Source organism: Ahaetulla prasina, chromosome 2 (genome assembly GCF_028640845.1).
Source record: "Ahaetulla prasina isolate Xishuangbanna chromosome 2, ASM2864084v1, whole genome shotgun sequence".
Taxonomy (NCBI): Eukaryota; Metazoa; Chordata; class Lepidosauria; order Squamata; family Colubridae; genus Ahaetulla; species Ahaetulla prasina.
This window is the reverse complement of record NC_080540.1, coordinates 299,583,280-299,604,183: the sequence shown is the minus strand read 5'-3', so window position 1 is coordinate 299,604,183 and position 20,904 is coordinate 299,583,280. Positions and strand designations below refer to the sequence as shown.

The following is a 20,904-nucleotide window of genomic DNA, read 5'->3' as shown; positions in this document are numbered from 1 at the left end:
CGGGGGTTAATTCCTTTTTTAACCGACCGGCTTCGTTGTCCTTGAGTTGTTGGGAAAAGCTGCCATGACTAATTCAGAAAATGTTAGAGATTTTTTGGCCTTATGTTTGCTTGTTGTTGTTGGGTTTTTTTTAAAATATCTTGCTGGTTTTATTTCTTGCTTGATACGTCAATAGGAATGATATCAAATGCTTTTCAACGTGACGCTGATCAGTCAAAATATATTTCTACAGAGGAATGACTGAGTCTGTCATCTGTACCTTCATAACTGTCTGGTTTGGTTCTGCAACCCAACAAGACAGACACGGATTTCAGAGGATCATTAGAATGGCAGAAAAAACAACGGCTACCAACCTGCCTTCCATTGAGGTCCTGTATCCTGCACGAGTCAAAAAGAGGGCTGTGAAAATATTTAAAGACCCCTCACATAATACTAGTGCAGACTTAGTAAATAGGTTAACAGTGTTGTGGGAATTATTTGTTTAGCAGAGTGATGGCATTTGGGAAGAAACTGTTCTTGTGTCTAGTTGTTCTAGTGTGCAGTGCTCTATAGCATCGTTTTGAGGGTAGGAGTTGAAACAGTTTATGTCCAATAAAGTTATTCTAAGTCTCCACTGGACCTGGAGGTGGAGTCAAGAAAGGAATCAGTCTGGAGTCATTATGTTCCTACAAGCAATCTAAGTCCAAACCCTCTTGAATTTCAATGACTCTTATCTCGTGGCTGACCCTTACAGGTAAGTCCTCCACATACGACCACAATTGAGCCCCAAATTTGTGTTGTTAAGTGATACATTTGTTCAGTGAGTTTTGCCCCATTTTGCACCCTGTCTTGCCATAGTTGTTAAGCGAATCACCACCGTGGATCAGAAACAAACCATAAAGTGGGTGTGTGGGGTCTCTAACAATGCTTTGAGGTCTAAGCACATAGCATTTGGAAGCGTTATTCTGAATGATGGGAAGCGAGCTTGCTTTAACCTTCTCTGCTGTCCTCACCATTCTCTGTAGGGACTTTCTATTTGAGGCACTGCAGTCACCAAACCAAAAAGGGATGCAGTTTGTTTAAAACACTCTCAAGCACGACTCTGTCAAAAGTGGCCAGGACAGAAGGAGAAAGATGAAGCATAAAGAAAGAAGATGATGCTACATTTGGCCAATTTGATATACTGCATATCCATGAGGGTCCCAAACCACGGGCTGCGGTGTGGCTCAGGCTGTAAGAAGCCTGTTATTAAAACACAGCTGCCTACAATTACTGCAGGTTCTAGTCCCACCAGGCCCAAGGTTGACTCAGCCTTCCATCCTTTATAAGGTAGGTAAAATGAGGACCCAGATTGTTGGGGGGGCAATAAGTTGACTTTGTAAATATACAAATAGAATGAGACTATTGCCTTACACACTGTAAGCTGCCCTGAGTCTTCGGAGAAGGGCGGGATATAAATGTAAATAAATAAATTTTTAAAAAAATCCAGCATTCGTTTTAAAGATCTGACACTCTTATGACAAAGAATGTGTAACTTTGCAGCTTGGAATGGTCTCTAAACAAACTGTTGTAAGTTGAGAATTATAACAGGGGGAAAAATGGACAAAGTAGAGAACAGACAGCAAGAGGTGGGGAAGAGTTGGGAATCTGAAAATAAAACAACAAAAATTGCCTTTTTTATATCTCTACGTGAACAAGCTGTGTTCACACATTTAATGCTGTGATTAAATACAAGTCTAAGCTCTACTCAGAAATTGGTCGGGAGATATCAAGTCACCATTGCATGATCTCAACAGAATTCCTTGCCAAGTTTTTTTTTTCCTTTCCTCTCCTTCATCCTGCTCAAATCTCTGCTTTATCTTCTGAATAATTAAACGAGATGCACAATCAAAGTCGGACGTGATCCCCAGATAAGCAACTACTGAATCAGACCGAGCACAAGGTCCACCGTGTCCTTCCAACGAGCAACAAACATGCGAAGGAGAGATGCACAGCGAATTCCAGAGTGAGCTGAGTGAATTTCAACAGAACGAGCAAAATCTGGGGCTGCAAGTGGGTGTGGGCTGCTGGGGGTTCAAAGGGGTTTGCAGGGGTTCGGGAGAACCTCTAGCTAAGATTCTGTGCAGTTTGGAAAAAAAAAACCAAATTCCACTCCTGGCTGGCTGGACCTGCTCACCCTTCCCAGGAGTTCCCACGTGGCCCGTTTTGGATGCAGGTAAGTACAGGGACTTACAGGGACGTGGTGGCTCAGGGGCTAGGACGTTGAGATTGTTGATCGAAAGGTCGGAACTTCGGCGGTTCGAATCCCTAGTGCTGCCGTGTAATGGGGTGAGCTCCCATTATTTGTCCCAGCTTCTGCCAACCTAGCAGTTTCGAAAGCACGTAGAAAAAATAGGGACCACCTTTGGTGGGAAGGTAACCGCGTTCCGTGCGCCTTTGGTATTGAGTCATGCTGGCCACATGACCACGGAGACGTCTTCGGACAGCGCTGGCTCTTCGGCTTTGAAACGGAGATGAGCACCGCCCCCCTACAGTTGGGAATGACTAGCACGTATGTGTGAGGGGAACCTTTACCTTTACCTTAAGTACAGGGCGCACATGGAGGCTCAGGGAGGGTAAAAGACAGGTCTACTGGAAGTTCGGGAAGGCTGGAAATGGGCCCATTTCTGGCCTCCAGAGGGCCTCCAGAGCCTGGGGAGGCTATTTTTGTACTCCTGGAGGCTTGAGGAAAGCCTCCGGAGCCCCACCCCCACTGTGGTGCAGGAGGCCAACTAGGTCATGCACACCATGGCCACGCCCACCCAGCAACTGGGCAGAGAATCCCTTGCTAAAATTTTTGAAGCCCACCCCTGGCTGCAAGTATCCAAGATATCTTCCCAAAATTCCAAAAAAACTGCATTCAGTTTTGGCCACCACACTATAAAAAAGATGTTGAGACTCTAGAAAGAGTGCAGAGAAGAGCAACCAGGATGATTAAGGGACTAGAGGCTAAAATATACAATGAACGGTTGCAGGAACTGGGCCTGGCTAGTCTAGTGAAGAGAAGGACCAGGGGAGACATGAGATAAGTCTTCCAATATTTGAGGGGTTGCCATAGAGAGGAGGGGGTCAACTTATTTTCCAAAGCACCTGAAGGCCAGACAAGGAATAATGGATGGAAAATGAACAAGGAGAGATTCAACATGGAAATAAGGAGGGATTTTGTGACAGTGAGAACAATCAACCCATGAAACAGAAGTTGCATAAAGGGAGAGCCTGAACAATTTTTATTAGGGATTCCAACAGAAAATTATACTATCCGCTCTGGCAGCAGAATAGCCAGCGTCTGCCAAGAGCCTCCGTTATCTTCCATGATGCTGGTGAGTCACCCAGGAACAAACGTCAGCTCAATCAGTGGATTTGCCTGTTACAAAGAGACACAGCAGCTCTTGCTGCCTTTTATATCCTGTGGGTGTGGCTCCATGACTCTGCACTTCCTACACCTGCCCCACCCTTGCTTCTGTTGTTCCCTCCTGTCCTGCCTACGAAACCTAGGGTTCAACCAAGCCTGATTGCCATCAGCTGGGTTTGGAGGCATGACCTGGGGGGGGGAAAGAGTCAGGGGACGGAGGCCTCGTTATCTCTTCCACTTGGCCTGCCTCTGGCTCCTGGAGCTGAGCCAGGGAAGCCGGTGTTCCAGAGGTAAGTCCTGACGGCCCTTCCCCCTCACTGTCCAAGTCACTTTCTGGCAGGAGGGCCAGCTCAGGGGGCGCAGACACAACACTTTGGGTACCAAGCAAAGGTGGGTTTCACATAATTTAACACCGGTTTACCGTGCACTGAAAATGTGAGTGTTCGCACGAGCGCTTTGCTCATGCACCTTCTGTGCATGCGTGAGGCCTTTCATGCATGCGCTTTGCCCGTGCGCATGGGGCTTGCACGCATGTGGAAGGCTTAGAAAATGTGGCTAAATAGGACGGCATAGCACTGGAGCGGGACACCACAACCGGTGTGTCCGAACCGTTTTGAACCGGCTGAATATCACCACTGGTAGCAGTGAGTGAAAGAGGTCTCTCTCTCCACTGGTGTCTAAATCTGAGCCAGATCCTCAGCTTGGATTCAATTTTAGTTTAGCTCCTTTCGACAAAAAATTCTTAGGTTCTCGATGTGGCTTATCCCACTGTTTCCATCAAACAATGCGAAAGCCACATCATTTGGTTTTTAAGAGAAGGAAAACAGGAGGAGGTGGCTCAGATTTAGAAGAAGGTAAAGGTATTGATAGAAAAGAGTATTTATAGCTCAGGGGTGAAATGTAAAATGTGTTACTACCGGTTCTGTCGACGTGGCTTGGTGGCGGGGTGGGGGGTTAATGTGACTGGGTGGGCATGGCCAACTTTCTTTTTTAAAAAACTTTTAAAAGCATTTTTTCTACAACCTCTTCGGCCGAAGAGGCTGTAAAAAAATGCTTTTAAAAGCCTGTGATGATCAGGCAACTCAGCTGGGCTCGCCAGAGGAAAAAAAAGCTTTTAAAGGGTTCTGAAGATCCCAGCTGAGCCACGCTACCATCAGAGGCTTTTTTTTTTACTTTTAAAAGCCTTTTTTTCGGCAGAAGAAAAAATGCTTTTAAAAGTAAAAATAATAAAAAAAAGTCTGATGATCGCATGGCTCAGCTGGGGCGGGAGGTGGGTAGGGATTTTTGCTACCGGTTCTCCGAACCACCCGCTGCCATTGCTTCCGGATCGGGTGATCCGGTCTGAACTGCTTTCTGAGCTTGGTGGTTTTCTTGCAGATGTTTCATTACCCAACTAGGTAACAAGGGAGGAGGAGGAGGAGGAAGAGGAAGAGGAAGAGGAGGAGGAGGAGGAGGAGGAGGAGGAGGAGGAGGAGGAAGAGGAAGAGGAAGAGGAAGACAACTGTGGTTCTTTGATGCTTTCTGAGCTTGGTTGTTTTCTTGCACACATTTCATTACCCAACTAGGTAAAATCATGATTGCTAGAAGAGAGGAGGAGGAGGAGGAGGAGGAGGAGGAGGAGGAGGAGGAGGAGGAGGAGGAGGAGGAGGAGGAGGAGGAGGAGGAGGAGGAAAACTGTGGTTATTTGGTGCTCTCTGAGCTTGGTTGTTTTCTTGCAGATGTTTCATTACCCAACTAGGTAAAATCATGATTGCTAGAAGAGAGGAGGAGGAGGAGGAGGAGGAGGAGGAGGAGGAGGAGGAGGAGGAGGAGGAGGAGGAGGAGGTGGAAGAGGAGGAGGAGGAAGAGGAGGAGGAGGAGGAGGAGGAGGAGGAGGAGGAGGAGGAGGAGGAGGAGGAGGAGGAGGAGGAGGAGGAGGAGGAGGAGAACTGTGGTTATTTGGTGCTCTCTGAGCTTGGTTGTTTTCTTGCACACATTTCATTACCCAACTAGGTAACATCATCAGTGCACTGCAAGAAAAGGATGTCTGCAAGAAAACAACCAAATTCAGGGGGAAAAAATAACCCAAATCAGGAAAGGCTCTATGTGTCCCTGAAATCCCGACCCCATTTCACGTGCCACTCTATGGGTTCACCTTGTACGAAATTCTGTCCCAACCAACCAGCAAAATCTGATCCTAAATCATGCATCTCTAAGTTCCTTAACTTCCTTGGCATGAGGCAGCCTTGATCGTGTCGCTGAACCTAACGGATTGCCCCGTTTTTCTACTTTTGTCATTTCTCCTGCAGACGGTTAATCACTCAACAGTGATTTGGGTGAGGTAATGCAGGCCGATATCCTTCTCTGCCATATGACCTGTTTCTATTTAGCAGAGGAAATAGGAAAGGGTGGTGGTGGAGAATAGAAAAATCTACCAGTGGGTTTATTCGCCATGAGCTCAGTTTATTTGGGCCATAAATAAAACCGGATGGCGTAATTACATTTCACATTAACCTCAGCAGGGAAAAAAACGGAGCTGGCTTGTCATTTAGAATCAGAACAAGTTTAAAAAATGTTAATATCCCTGTTTCCCCGAAAATAAGACCCAACCGGAAAACAAGCCCTAACATGATTTTTCAGGATGCTCGTAATATAAGCCCTACCCCCAAAATAAGCCCCAGTTAAGATTGTCAGCCAGATGGATGCATTTAGTACCGTATTTTCCCAAAAATAAGACCCAACTGGAAAACAAGCCCTAGCATGATTTTTCAGGATGCTCTTAATATAAGTCCTACCCCCAAAATAAGCCCCAGTTAATATTTTCAGCCAGATGGATGCATTTAGTACCGTATTTTCCCCAAAATAAGACCTAACTGGAAAATAAGCCCTTATGCATCTTTTGGAGCAAAAATGAATATAAGACCCGGTCTTATTTTCGGGGAAAATATGGTATCTGATTAAAAACAGCAATGCCACTTGGATAATTTAAAGGATGGATTTTTGGGATGTTCCCATCTTTTGTTCAGGATGAATATTACATTTAATTTTATTCATGGTTACATCTACTAACAATTAATAAGTGGAACAACTTGCCTGCAGAAGTTGTGAATGCTCCAACACTGGAAATCTTTAAGAAAATGTTGGCTAACCATTTGTCTGAAATGGTGTAGGGTTTCCTGCCTGGGCAGGGGGTTGGACTAGAAGGCCTCCAAGGTCCCTTCCAACTCTGTTGTTATATTATATTATATTACTATATTTATATAAGACCCCCCCTGCTGAATTCTAGTGGGACCAGGTAAACTCACTTCTGGATGGACATTTGCTTTTCACCTGGGTGGGAGTGGCAATTAGACTGTGTTGTTTCTCTGTGTGGTATAATATATGTGGGAGTATGCATAATTTTGTATGTATTTATTTATTCTGTCATGTTTTATGTAGTGTATATTGGAGGTGGTGACCCTTTGAGAGCTGTATGCAATGAAGTTTCATTTTAATGTGTGCCGATTAGCATACATTCAAAGTGACAATAAAGTTATTATTCTCTTCTCTTCCCTTCCCTTCCCTTCCCTTCCCTTCCCTTCCCTTCCCTTCCCTTCTCTTCTTCTCTCCTCTCCTCTCCTCTCCTCTCTTCTCTTCTATTCCTATTTATATTCCATTCCATTCCATTCCACTCCACTCTCTATACTCTACACTCTACTCCTATTCTATTCCACTCTACTCTACCCTACTCTACTTTACCCTACACTACTCCACACTCTACATTCTACATTCTACATTCTACATTCTACACTCTATTCCTCTTCTATTCTACTCTACTCTACTCTATTCTCTACACTCTACTCCTATTCTATTCTTATTCTTATTCTATTCATTTTTCTGCTTGGATTTTGGGCACCCATTTCTGATACATCAGGATTCATCAGAACAGATCATAGAGTCAGGGCTGGGAGAGACATTGGATGTCTTCTTGACGAACCTACTGCCCAAGGCAGGAGACCTTATGCCATCGCACACAAATCCTTGTCCATTTCTTTTTCTTGAAAACCTCCAGCAATGGAGCACCCAGAATTCCAGAGGGCAAGCTGGCAAGCTTTTGTATTCATTAATAGTTCTTAATTAATAAGGAAATCCCTTGTCCCAAAGGTGCTTTTTTTAGGAGGCAACTGGACTTTGTTTTTCTTTGAAGATGATAACATAAACTTCCAAATGGCCTCAACGGCTCTCTAAAAAGAATGCAAATAACCAGCTGTCTGCAGGAAATATAAAATCCTTCCTCCCACCATCCAGTCAGAGCTGAAGGAGGTTCTTGGATGAAAAGCAAAACATCTTCAAAGGAAAACAAGAAAGGCTGGGGAAGGCCCAGATGAGGGCTCTGCATCAGAGAAAGAGGTGGGGCCAGAGCCATCTGGGAGTGATTTGTGCACTCCGGAGCCTCCAGAGGCTGACAGTAGTGAGGCAGAGAAACAGGAGGAGCCTGTTCCTAATGCACGAATGAAAAGAGCTGCCAGAAGGCAAGAGCAGCTAAAGCAAAGAGGACAACTTGGAAGTAGGGCCAAGAGATGATTGTCCCCTCCCATAAGGCTTAAAAGACTAGCAACAGCGTTTGGGCTCTTCACCGGAAAACAACGTTGATAGAATTGCTCCTTGTCTTGCTGCATTTATTTCTTGCCGGCGTCTTCTGCTTTTGAACTTTTGCCAAGAAAAGCCTTTGGCAGTTTGCCTAATTAGACCAAGGTTGGCGATAAGACTGAAGAATTGTGTTATGAAGAATTTGCTTTGATTTAGTTTGGACTATGCTGGCCACTATGCTGGACACTTGGCCAATAAAAAATTCTATTCTATTCTATTCTATTCTATTCTATTCTATTCTATTCTATTCTATTCTATTCTATTCTATAAAGTTTGTTTGTTTCTGAACTAATTACACCTAATGCTACCTACTTGGGCCTCAGTCACAACAAGAACCAAGAACGAACGTGGACACTACAAGAGGGATGTGAACCTCTGAAAAAGACTGGAAGACTTAGATACTGGTTCTTTCTTTCTCTCCTTTACTCTCTGGATGCTTCCCACCCATGTCAAAGGAACCATGAGCTAATTTGTCTGAGAATGCCAGGGGTTGTCTCTTGTATGAAGGATTAGCACAGATTAAGGAGGAACAGTGTTAATTGTAGGTGGAGAAGAGAGCGGTGTGTCCCTGCGATCCATTCTTGATTTCCCCTGTGTCTGTCTGTTTGGTAATAAGCTTTCTTTAATCTAGAGAGCCCCTTTGTGAAATCAGCAGTACGGACAGCAATATTGATTGCTTTTGAAAAACCATCACAGCTGCTCACCCAAATTACCTTTGATATGTGACCTTTAATGTAATTACTGCAACATCAAAGCATTTCTATACATTATTAAAGGATTTGTAGACTTCTTCATGATGCTATCCCATTATATATAAAAGATAAACAACTCTGGCAAACACATGTGGCAAATCTGAAAGGCTCAGCGGACAGGTTGGGTTAAGGCTCAGGCCCAAGTTGTTGTTGTTGCTGTTGTGGTGGTTGTGGTTGTTTTCTGCACGGTGGGCCAAGAGGAACGGAAAACAGTGGCGTAGTCCAAGTCACGTGGTAGTCCCAAAAGTGCTTTTGGGATTAAGGATTGCTGGTAATCCTTATGATTTATATTGATATATTGACCATCATTTGTGTTGTAAATGTTGTACCTTGATGAAGGTATATTTCTTTTATGTACACTGAGAGCATCTGCACCAAGACAAATTCCTTGTGTGTCCAATCACACTTGGCCAATAAAATAATTCTATTCTATTCTATTTTCTGGAAGCAACTGCACTTTCTGGGTTTTTTTTTCTTCGAAGATGTTTCGCTTCTCATCCAAGAAGCTTCTTCAGCTCTGACAGGATAGTGGGGAATGGAATGAGAAGCAAAATGTCTTCAAAACAAAACAAAAAAAACAAGATTAGTGAGTGGAGACATCCATATATTTGGGGCATGTGACGTAAGTAGGAGATGAACTACAATAGGGGTCTCCAACCTTGGCAACTTTAAGCCTGGCGGACTTCAACTCCCAGAATTCAACAAAGCTGGCTGGGGAATTCTGGGAGTTGAAGTCCTCCAGGCTTAAAGTTGCCAAGGTTGGAGACCCCTGAACTAGAAGGTAGCCAAGACTCTCAGAAAGGTTAAGGAATGGAGGACAAGAAGATGACCATAAGGTGGGAAGATACGATGAAGAAGATTAAGGTGGCAAATGGCAAATGGTGAACATTTGTCCATGCAGCTGCCAGGAGTCAAATCTGCTGAAATCTAATGAAATAACTGACTAACCAACTAATAAATAAATATCGTATTGGTTTTATATCATCATGAAGTCAGGTCAAAATGATAGGTTATATCCATTTAACTTAAAGTCCATTTTTCCCATCTTCTTGAATACTTTGCTACATACTGCAGTGGATGTTAGACATAACTTGTCTTCAGTCATTATTCGAAGCTATCATCCCTTTTTTTTAATGCAACATATACAAGTTGTTATAGCTACAATAAAATAAAATAAAATTCCAGCTCTACCAACAGAGATAGCATCATAAAATCTACAGGCAAGGTCCCTTTCTTTCTTACCTTTAGACTGAGAATGGGTTTATTGAAAATAACGGAAGCTAAAGGAATTGGGTGCTTTGGTGGAGAAGGAATACGGTTACCAAGGAAGGAAAAACGTTAAGCCAGCAGGAAGACAATGTGATGACCTGGGACAAGGCATGAAGGCCACACAGCCAGCTGAGAGTTCAAACTCCCCTTTAATGCTCCAAATTTCCCCCAAACGTTCCCACGTTCTTGGCAAGTCCCAGAGCAAAGCACGTACACACACACACACACACACACATACACACAGCAGCCTCTGGCTACACACAATCCAGCAAAGCAAAGGAACAGGGCAATGAGTCCATGAAACTAGGAACAAAGAGCAAGTCCATGAAGCCAGGAATAAGCAAGCAGTCCTGCAAACTCCAAATGTCCGCAATGGTACACAAAACTCCACAAATTCAGCATTTGTTCCCGACAAACAGCCACCTCCCCTTAAGGTGTCCCCTTAAGTCTCAGTCCCCAGGTGTGCCTTGTGAAGAGGAGCAGGGCACTCTCCTGCCGAGTCGTTGGGTAGACCTGCGCTGTTCCTGCCTTCTCTCCACTCTTCGTGCTCGGGGATCAGGAGGGGGCAGTTCTTGCTCATTGCCTGAGCTTTGTTGGTTGTCATATCCACTGCTTGCCCTCTCTTGGTCATCCTGCCCCCGTTCCTCCCTGATAACATTCCTGAGGGGCCCTGAGCTGCCTCATCCTGCTTCTCCCCACATTCCTCCTTGGGTAACTAACTAGGTTCATAGCAATGGCTCGCATTCATTAAAACAGACCAGGCCTTCTTAGCCAAATTGCATCACTGCACTGGTCTGGAGATCTTAAGTGTTTTCCAGCTAGAACCAATGGGTCCTTCAGGAGCACTTTCAGCAACAGCTTGCAACCATGTTGGCAAAAAAAAAAAAAATCCCCTTTAGCCAGAAGGTTGCAGACATCAGAGATTTCTCCAAGCTACGTCAAGAGAAGGAGTTCCGCAGGCAAGGAACAAGTCCAGATCCATATATTGAATTTTGTCATATTTAAAAAGTCACAATGCAACCTTTTGCTTCACTGGTGAGTTTTGCCTCTAGAAAGAATATGGTCTAGGAAATCTCTGCTGCCTCTCCTCCAGACTTGACCCTACTGCAACTTCCAACAGCCTTGCTTAACACAATCCAAAAATATGTGCAGACTCACAATTTATCAATATCTGGAGAGCCACATGTTGTTCTGTCCTGTCTTCGGTAGACTCGATCTGAAGATCCATCACACAACACCATGGGTTTTTGACTGCGCTCCATGGCAACATTAAAATAAAAAATGGTATAGAGAAGAAGGACTGAAGATAGCTTACGATTGGATAGGGTTTAATTGTATTAGCTTGTTTTTCCTTTTTTCCTATTTGTTAATGGAAAAGGGGAAGTTAAAGTAAGAGGGGAGGGATAAAAGTTTTTAGGGTTGTTTGATTAGGTTAGTTTACGATTGTTAAGCTTTATATCTTGTATTTTGCTCTGGGAAGTCTGGGGTGGATGGGGGAGCGGGGTTTGGGGGAGGGAGGGAGTGGGGAGGGGAGGGTGATGGGGTGGAGGGAGAAAATTTGGGTAAAAATGTTTGTAAAACTTTTTTAATAATAATAATAAAAAGGTATAGCTCTCAAGAAGAAGCAAAATTGTGAGGGTTATTGACACCCACAAGCTATCCCCAAACCCATAGAGGGTAAGATAGAGAAGGGAAGGAGAGAGAGGGATGGAGGGAAGGGGAAGGAGAGGAAGATAGGATAGGGCTGTGATGGCGAACCTATGGAATGCGTGCCACAGGTGGCACGCGTATTCATATCAGTGGGCAAGTCGGCTCAGCTCCAGCAGGCATGCCAGCTGATTTTCGGACCTTCTGGGCCCACCAGAAGTAGGGAAACAGGCTGTTTCCTGCCTCCGGAGCAGTGGTGGGTTTCAAATTTTTTTACTACCAGTTCTGTGGGTGTGGCTTGATGGGTGTGGCATGGCTTGGTGGGCGTGGCTTGGTAGGCACGGTAGGGTAAGGATACTGTAAAATCTCCATTTCCACCCCACACCAGCGGAAGTTTACTGCAAAAATCCCCATTTTCTCCCGATCAGCTGGGACTCGGGAGGCAGAGAATAGATAGGGGCGGGGCCAGTCAGAATTTTTACTACCGGTTCTCCAAACTACTCAAAATTTCCGCTACCGGTTCTCCAGAACTGGTCAGAACCTGCTGAAACCCACCTCTGCTCCGGAGGGCCTGCAGGGGGTGGGGAAGGCCCGTTTTTCTTTCTCACCTGGCTCTAGATCCTCTCTATGCATCTAGGGAGGGCAAAAACAGCCTTCCCCAGGCCCTCTTGAGGCCCAAAACGGCCCGTTTCCCAACTTCTGGTTGGACCGGGAGTGACTATTTTGCTGTCCCCAGCCTCCAGAGACTCCTAGAGCAGCTCTGGAGGCTGGGGGCAGCAAAAAAGTCACTTCCTGTCCAACCGGAAGTTGGGAAACAGGCCGTTTTGGGTCTACGGAGGGCCTCCAAGAGAGTGTGGAAGGCTGTTTTCGCCCTCCCCAGATGCATAGAGAGGATCTGGAGCCAGGTGAGAAAGAAAAACGGGCCTACCGGGCCATTGCGTACCAGGAGCAGGGGAGTGGGGGATTGCGTGCGCATGAGCAGGGCGGGGTGCATAGAATTATGGGTGTGGGCACGCATGTGCATAAATCTTCCCCCACCCTCCCATCCTGGCATGCGATTAGCCATCCCTGGGATAGGGGAGAAGAGTAGGGGAGAAGGTGAGAAAGGAGGGAAAGAGGCAAGGAGGGAGGGAGGGAAAAGAGGAGAAGAAGGTTTGTTGTGAAACGAAGGGAAAGAAAGGGTAGAAGAGCAACTCCAAATGCAATTAAAATGTTTTATCTGTGTGCTTTCTTCAGAGAAAATACGTATGGTTATTTATGGACAAGAGAACGTACATTTACAACATGTGCATAAGAAAAGAAAAAAATAAAAATAAAAATAAAAAAAGCTATCCACAAACCCTACTAAGCGGATCTTATCCAGCGGTGAGTTTCACGTTATATTACCACCAGTTCGCCACACACACACGCGCACGCTTGCTTTGTGCATGTACGCGCCCCGGTTCGCGTGCACGCCTGCCTTCCGCACATCCTCCTGGCCTTCAGCGCATGTGTTTTGCTCATGTGTGCACCTTCCACATGCACACTCGGCCTCAAAAACATGCCTAAGTAGGATGGTATAGAGCTTGGGCAGGCGGGCAAACCCACCGGCAATTTCCGCTACCAGTTCGGGTGAACTGGTCCGAACCGGTTGAAGACCATCTCTGACCTCATCACCTTATCCTACAGTAATTAGAGAGAAGGAGAATCACCTTCTGAATTCAACCCAAAAAGTAATTCAAATAAGAAAGTTAAATTTAGGAAGAACGTAATCTACAATCAGTTTGGGATGAATAGCCCTCCTAAGGAGATTGGAGATATCTTACTAAAGAAGCTATCTCCAAACGTTGTCTTTGTGTGCGTGGACACACACAAATGTAAACTGTGTGGGGAAACCATAACTCAATATGGAATTTGACGCACCCCAAAATAAACCCATGAACTTCCAACTTATTTTGAAAGTGTTACGATGGTTTCTAATCAAACACACTGAGTAAAAGTCGACCATTTCAAATACGAACACTGATCTGCAGTTTCTGCAGATTGGAATCTGCAATTCACCGTTCTCTTTCTGGTCTTTTTAAAATTCACTTTACAGCTGAAATGGAGGAGAAGAAGAAGAAGAAGAAGAAGAAGAAGAAGAAGAAGAAGAAGAAGAAGAAGAAGAAGAAGAAGAAGAAGAAGAAGAAGAAGAAGAAGAAGAAGAAGAAGAAGAAGAAGAAGAAGAAGAAGAAGAAGAAGACCAACATACAACTATGGCAGTGATGGTGAACCTTTGCCGTTCCTGCGTGCCAGCCTGCATGCCAGAAGTGGCACGCAAAAGCATCCCACAAGGTATGCGTGGCCCTGCTAGCCTTCACGTACACGAGGGAGCACCGATACCCAGAAGAGCGGCAGTCCATTGTGCATGCACGAGCCGGCACTCGAACACCCAGATACCGGCAAGGAAGCACGCCCGACTAACAGCTGGCCATTGCAAATGCGCGCAGTGTCAACCCAGAAGGTTGGGTCCTGGCCTGCACATGTGTGATGGAACACCATTCTTCCGGGTTCCGCTGTTCCCGCGCGCGCGATGGCCAGCTGACCAGCGCACATGTGTTCACAGGAACATGGAATAGGAGCCAGCAAGGCTCCGCATTCTTTGTGGGATGGTTTTGCGGTTCGCCAACACTGAACTATGGCATTTGTAACCGGCACCCAATAAATCTGAACTCACTTTGGCCATTCGCAGTGAGCCAAGCACCAGATTGAGGACAACGGATTGAAAACAATCAGTGGAGATAATTTTTAACATGCGAAATAACGAAAGAATGCACATCCTTGGTTATGAAAGACCCTATGAGGAAGTTCAGGGATAGTACAGTTCTACACAGAGAGGGAAAAACAACCTAGAACTGAAGAGCAAATTATGGGATGGGAAATATTAAGGCAGTGATAAGCAATAAGTATCCCAAATGCCTTTCTTGGTATAAACTCTGTGTTTTATTTCTTTAATTCCACTTTGGCATCGCCTGACTCCAAACCGAATCTGGACGATTCATCATCTGATAAACCAGAAACACACAATAGAAAACACTTTTTTTCCCCCATTTACGGAAGGAAGAGGCTTAATTCAGAGCACCTGAGCTTTTACAAGCACCAAGAAATAAAGGATAAAAACAGCAGGCTGGAAGAAGTAAAAACTGCACCTATCAGCAATGTTCAAAGTGATGTACAACAATATTTGGCGGTGGTTGGTGAAACGGTTAACACAAGTTGTAAATAGCGAGTAATGCCATTGAAGACTCAGCTTGTCTCCCATTCTTACATCAGCAATAACTGGAAAACTGAGTATCAAATCTTGCACAATAGTAAGGAAGATCCCCAACTTACGATAAATTCCTTTTATTGTATTCCTTTTTTCAATTCTCTGTTGGTAGTTATTTCTGTGAAATGGGTCTAAAGTTCCAACAGTAGGCTCTGTTCACACAAACACAAGCCGTTTGTGAACTGAGCACCTGTATTATTCACCTATCATGTTAATCTTGATCTGCTTTAAGCATAAGCAATTTTTTTAAAAAAAAATGGCTTTCAACAACCAGGTTAAACTCATTGTGCAAACATGGCCAGTACATCTTATTCATGCAACATAAAATCGATCATAGGTAGCTTTGTAAACAACATTTTTATCTTCCTTTTTTTTTATCATTCTACTTGTGTCAAACTTTTTTTTTTTCCTAGAACACACTAAAAATTCTAGAGTAACATCCGGTTGTGAAGAATGATGCAAATTTTCTCCCAATCTTCTTTCCTGCCTTTTCTAAACTACCCGGAATTATTAAACAAGAACGGCCCACATCCAAACAGCCATCAACATACTTGAGTGAAAAACTCAACCACCAAAAGTTGTCATCTGAAACCATTTTTTGGTTCAAGTCAAGAGAAACGCATTGTCCATCTCCGCAACAGCCAGTCATGTCACTGCTCACAAATATCCTTCGACTTTTCGAAAATCAGCACAATTTTTCACAACTTTTTCACAAAAGTCATCACAACCACTTCCTTTAGCTTCCTTCTTGGTGGGCCTGCCCGACCATGAAACACAAGGAAGAGAGGATGTTCCAAAGAGAAAGAAAAAGTACGGCATCGCCCAGTAGATGCCGTACTTGGACCAAAGATGGTCCCATTTGATGTTCTCCAATCTCAAGGAATCATCTTAAAAGAACGATCTGGACTTACCCCTGGAAGAGTCTTCTGTTCGTGTAATGCACTCTGAGCTTTAAGAGCAGACTCCCGTTCACAGTACGTTAGGAAGGCACAACCTGTAAAAAGAAGAAGAAGAAAACATGAGAACAGATAGCTTTTTCCCCAGATCCAATTTCTGGTAGGACCAAATCTTCTCCAAGAGCAGATGGGTCCACTTCTAAACAATACAAGAGCACACAATAGATACAAACTCATGGTAAACCGATCCAGACTAGACAGTAGAAAATACGACTTCAGTAACAGAGTGATCAATGCCTGGAATGCACTACCTGACTCTGTGGCTTCTTCCCCAAATACCCAAAACCTTAACCTTATACTGTCTACTGTAGACCTCACCCCATTCCTAAGAGGTCTGTAAGGGGCGTGCATAAGCACGCCCACATGCCTACTGTCCCTGACCTAATGTTTTCTTTTATTCGTACCCCGTACATGTATTTAAAACATTGAAAACATTGAAAACAACAAAATACCTTATCCCACCAGACTTGAAATCCTAGGTTTAGAAAACTTATTTATTTATTTATTTATTTTATTCGATTTTTATAGCGCCCTTTTCCCGAAGGACTCAGGGCGATGTACAGCCATTTAAAATACACAAAATACACATTAAAAACAAGATTAAAACAAGACATATTATAGGGTGGCCGAAAATTTAAAACAATTAACAAACCTTAAAATATAAATAACCCCAATTAAAATTTAATAAAACTTTTAAGCCAGTCCCGCTTGAATAAATAGGTGCATTTTCAGCTCACGGCGAAAAGTCCGAAGATCAGACACTTGACGTAAACCAGGGGAAGTTCGTTCCAGAGGGTAGGTGCTCCAACAGAGAAGGCCCTGCCCCTGGGGGCTGCCAGCCGACATTGTTTGGCGGACGGCACCCTGAGAAGGCCCTCTCTGTGTGAGCGTATGGGTTGGTGGGAGGCATGAGGTAACAGCAGGCGATCCCGTAAGTACCCGGGCCCAAAGCCGGGAACTCTGCCACCTTCAACAAGACCTAAGTTTAACTCATAGAATCATCTATTGTAATATCCTTCCTGTTAAAGACTACTTCAGCTTCAATTGCAATAATACAAGAGCAACCAATAGATTTAAACTTAATGTCAACCGCTTTAATCTAGATTGCAGAAAATATGACTTCTGTAACAGAATCATCAGTGCTTGGAACACTTTACCTGACTCTATGGTCTCTTCCCATAATCTCAAAAGCTTTAACCAAAAACTATCTACTATTGACCTCACCCCATTCCTAAAAGGATTATAAGGGGCGTGTATAAGAGCACAAACGTGCCTAGTGTTCCTGTCCTATTGTTGTTGTTTTTTATTCTTATACATATATGCTTATACTTCCTCATATTTCCTCATATATATGTTTATATACTATATAACCATTTTGTGTGATGCTTATGTATATTGTTGTGACAAAAATAAATAAATAAATAAATAAATAAATAAATAAATAAAATAAATTTACAATTATGTTTACGCTTGTATCTGTCATAAAATACATGCTTGACAAATAAATACAAATACAAAAATAAACACAGAAGGCTAGTTGAACAATTACGCCTACGAGCTTAATCCAACCCTCTCTCAACTCTGTAGTGGACCTGGCTGAAGCCGTCTTGGGCGGCCTCATAGTTGCCACGAACTCTGAGAAGGGGAAGGGAGGAAGACTAGATAGGCTGGCTAAATGGTCGAAACAAAAAGGCTTCTTGCGGGAACCAAGGTCATCCCAACAGGTGGCAGTTGAAAGAGGAGAGCAGTGACCAAGAATCCTGCCAGCTATTTTCATTGGACCATGTGACCAGGGACATCTGGGGGAGGGAAATATTTGCTCTTTTAATTAGGGAGAAAACCACAGGAACTTTTAGAGTTGATTTTCACTAGCTGTGCCGATATGATGTATCCAATAAACTTCTTGTTTGAGGAATCTACCTGCCTTGGAGTTCTGCTTTTAGCGGATGTATTACTAGGAATGCTGACATCCTCTTTAAAGCTACTTGTTTAAAAAAAACAATATATTTATACATTTTCAGTTTATATATATATATAATATATCATTGCTCCCAGAAGCACGAAGCTGACGCCTGAAGATGACGAATGAGACTTCGTCGAAATGTCGCCAAGACACTTCCAATTTTACACGGGAGAAAACCCGAACAACCAAAGACCTACATATATATGTATGTATAAATAAATAAATATCTATTTTCGTAGGTTTTCATGGGTATAGGTATGTAGGTCTTGGCATTTTTGGGTCTTTTCCCATGTAAGGTTACACGGGAAACCTTACATGGGAAAAGACCCAAAAATGCCAAGACATACATATCTACATACATACGTACGTACGTACGTACATACATACATACATACATACATACATACATACATACATATATATATATATATATATATATATACGCTTTGTGAACAGCTTATTATCTGGATCCATTTGCTTACATAATAATACTTTCCCAGCTCCTAATTTCTCTCTCTATTATCCAACCATTTTTGAAAATACTCTGTATCTTCTTTTTTCTTTTATCTTTAATGTCAATCTGTCCTTTTCTGCACAATCTATTATTTTTTTTTATTACATCTTCTGTAGGTGTTTCCTCATTTCTTTAATACTGTGCAAATATAATTCTTCCTGCTATCAAGACATGTAATATTAAATATATATTCCCTTTATCATACTTTTCTGGTACTAAACCGTACAGAAATATTTCTGGCTTACAATCTATGTGTAACTTCACCATCTTTTCTAACCCTGTATGTATTTTTGTCCAATATTTCTTTGTTTTTGCACATGTCCACCACATGTGATAATATGCACCTGGTATCCAATTACATTTCCTACATCTGGCGGACCTGTTTTTAAACAACTGCTAATCTCACCTGTGGTAAATGCCACCTATAAAAAATTTTATATACGTTTTCCTTATAAATAGTCAGCTTATAGTTTCTTTCCCAAAGTTTTTGCCATTTGTCTAAGTTTATTGTGAGAAGTTAGCACCCACCCCTGTCCTAAAAGAATGAAATATTTTAGGAAGTATTAAAAAGGCAGAATATTATACCTCCCTGGATGAGAAAAGGAGAAACATGCTCTTGGAAAGCAGTCCTCACCTTTGTTAATAGCTCCAGAAAGACTGGGCCATCCTATCTACAAGACAAAAGGCTGGGCCAGCTTATCTACAAAACAAAAGACCTTCACCCTCAAGACATGATAGGATTAGCTATCCCCTAACCTAACCCTAACCCTCACTCAAGAATCAAACCAGACAAAACCATTAAGCCATAATAGGAACTGCCCAAAGCCCCTTCATTATAATCACCCAGCAAGATTCAACCAAGCCTGGGACTCAAGAAAACCTACAAAGTTACCTCTGCATGGCCCCATGGGAGTCTGACAACCAATCAGAATACATTTTTTTCACAGGAACAGGAAGCAAGTTCAAAGCCCAAGAGAGGGTATAAATCTCTCTCTCTCTCCCTCTCCCTCCCTCTCTCTCTCTCTCCCTCTCTCCCCCATGTGCTCATTTGCTCATAACCCAAAAAACCCATGTGGTCCTCTCCACCATTAAACCATCTTTCCAATCAGCCTCCATGTTTCCAATGTCTTTCTTCCCACTTGGAACTGATCCCAGATGGACATTTCTTCCAACACTATAGTATATCCAAACTTCCCCCCCATACTATCACTGTCTCTTTCACCTGTTCGTCTTCCATTTTTAAGCTTAACAAAACATTGTATGGTTTCTTTATTAACTTTTCATCCACCCCTAACATTATTTGGTCAACTCCTGTTTGCTCTTTGTAGAAGCCATATGTCTTAATATCTTTCTGATGTCTCGACTGGTATTTTTTTAAAGACACTTTTGAATGGTGAAAAGATTAAAGGCCACAATTGTTGTTCCCAAAACAGATCCTAGGCTGGCCAGAAAGCCAATAAAGACCACCAGGTACGAGGAAGGGTATTTTTCAGCTTCTTTTATTGGAGTACTCCAGCAAAAGGGTCTCAGCCAGTGGTGGGATTCAAGTAATTTAACAACCGGTTCTCTGCCCTAATGAATTCTTCCAACAACCAGTTTGCCAAATTGCTCAGAAAATTAACAACCGGTTCTCCCGAAGTGGTGCGAACTGACTGAATCCCACCACTGGTCTCAGCTGCTAAAGGAGACAAGACTCCCGAACAATGCACAATGACAGGGAGTTCTCAACTCACAACAGTTCATTTAGTGACCGTTCAGAGTGACAACAGCACTGAAAAAAATGGACGGACAACCGTTTTTCACAGTTACGACTTTGGCGGCCTCCTATTTGTCATGGGATCAAAATTCTGATGCTTAGCAACTAGTATATAGAAAAATTGAGAAGTTTTTTTTAAAAACGAAGGTGTGTGTGTTTGTGTGTAAGCTTCTTTTCAGGAACGTTATGCAGAATTTGTCTAGTTTTATTTTGCTTTCCGTAACCGCTCTGTGGCTTTGTTTACCGTACATTTGAATTACATTCTTTTTATCCTGAACTGTAAAAAATTCATTAATATACACGTAAACATTTCTGTTTAAATTTTTCCCTTGCCTATTTCTGTTGAGCTGGAACCAATTGCCCTATTTTCCGTAGAAATCTCGCTCTGAGTAGCGCCAATTCAAACCAGGCAACCGTTTCGTGGGATTCATTAACCACGCTAATCGAGACCTACCTATGTATCGTCTCTGTATCTGTGTCTGCATAGCCCATTGAGCTTAACTGGACGTTAATGGGGTGTGGTGATTTATTGTTTATTCTAATTTATGTCTCGGTTTATACAGCAGCCCGTCTCAAATTCATGACTCTGAGCATCTTGTTGTATACATATGATAGGATGGGGATGGGGATGGGGATAGAATAGGATAGGATAGAATAGAATAGAATAGAATAGAATAGAATAGAATAGAATAGAATATGAATTAAGAATAGAATATGAATTTGGAATGGAGTGGAGTGGAATGGAATGGAATGGAATGGAGTGGAATAGAATATATGGAATGG

General features: G+C 43.1%; 1 protein-coding gene across 45 annotated transcripts in view; it reads right to left on the bottom strand.

Annotated features, from left to right (window-relative positions):
* The window catches only part of CELF4 (CUGBP Elav-like family member 4), a 1,066,478-nt gene that overhangs the window by 875,220 nt on the left and 170,354 nt on the right, over positions 1-20,904 (bottom strand). For all 45 annotated transcript variants that reach the window (XM_058171904.1, XM_058171925.1, XM_058171910.1 and 42 more), the window contains exon 2: positions 15,844-15,926. In XM_058171904.1, coding sequence (XP_058027887.1) covers positions 15,844-15,926 — 83 coding nt within the window. The remainder of the gene's footprint in view (positions 1-15,843; positions 15,927-20,904) is intronic.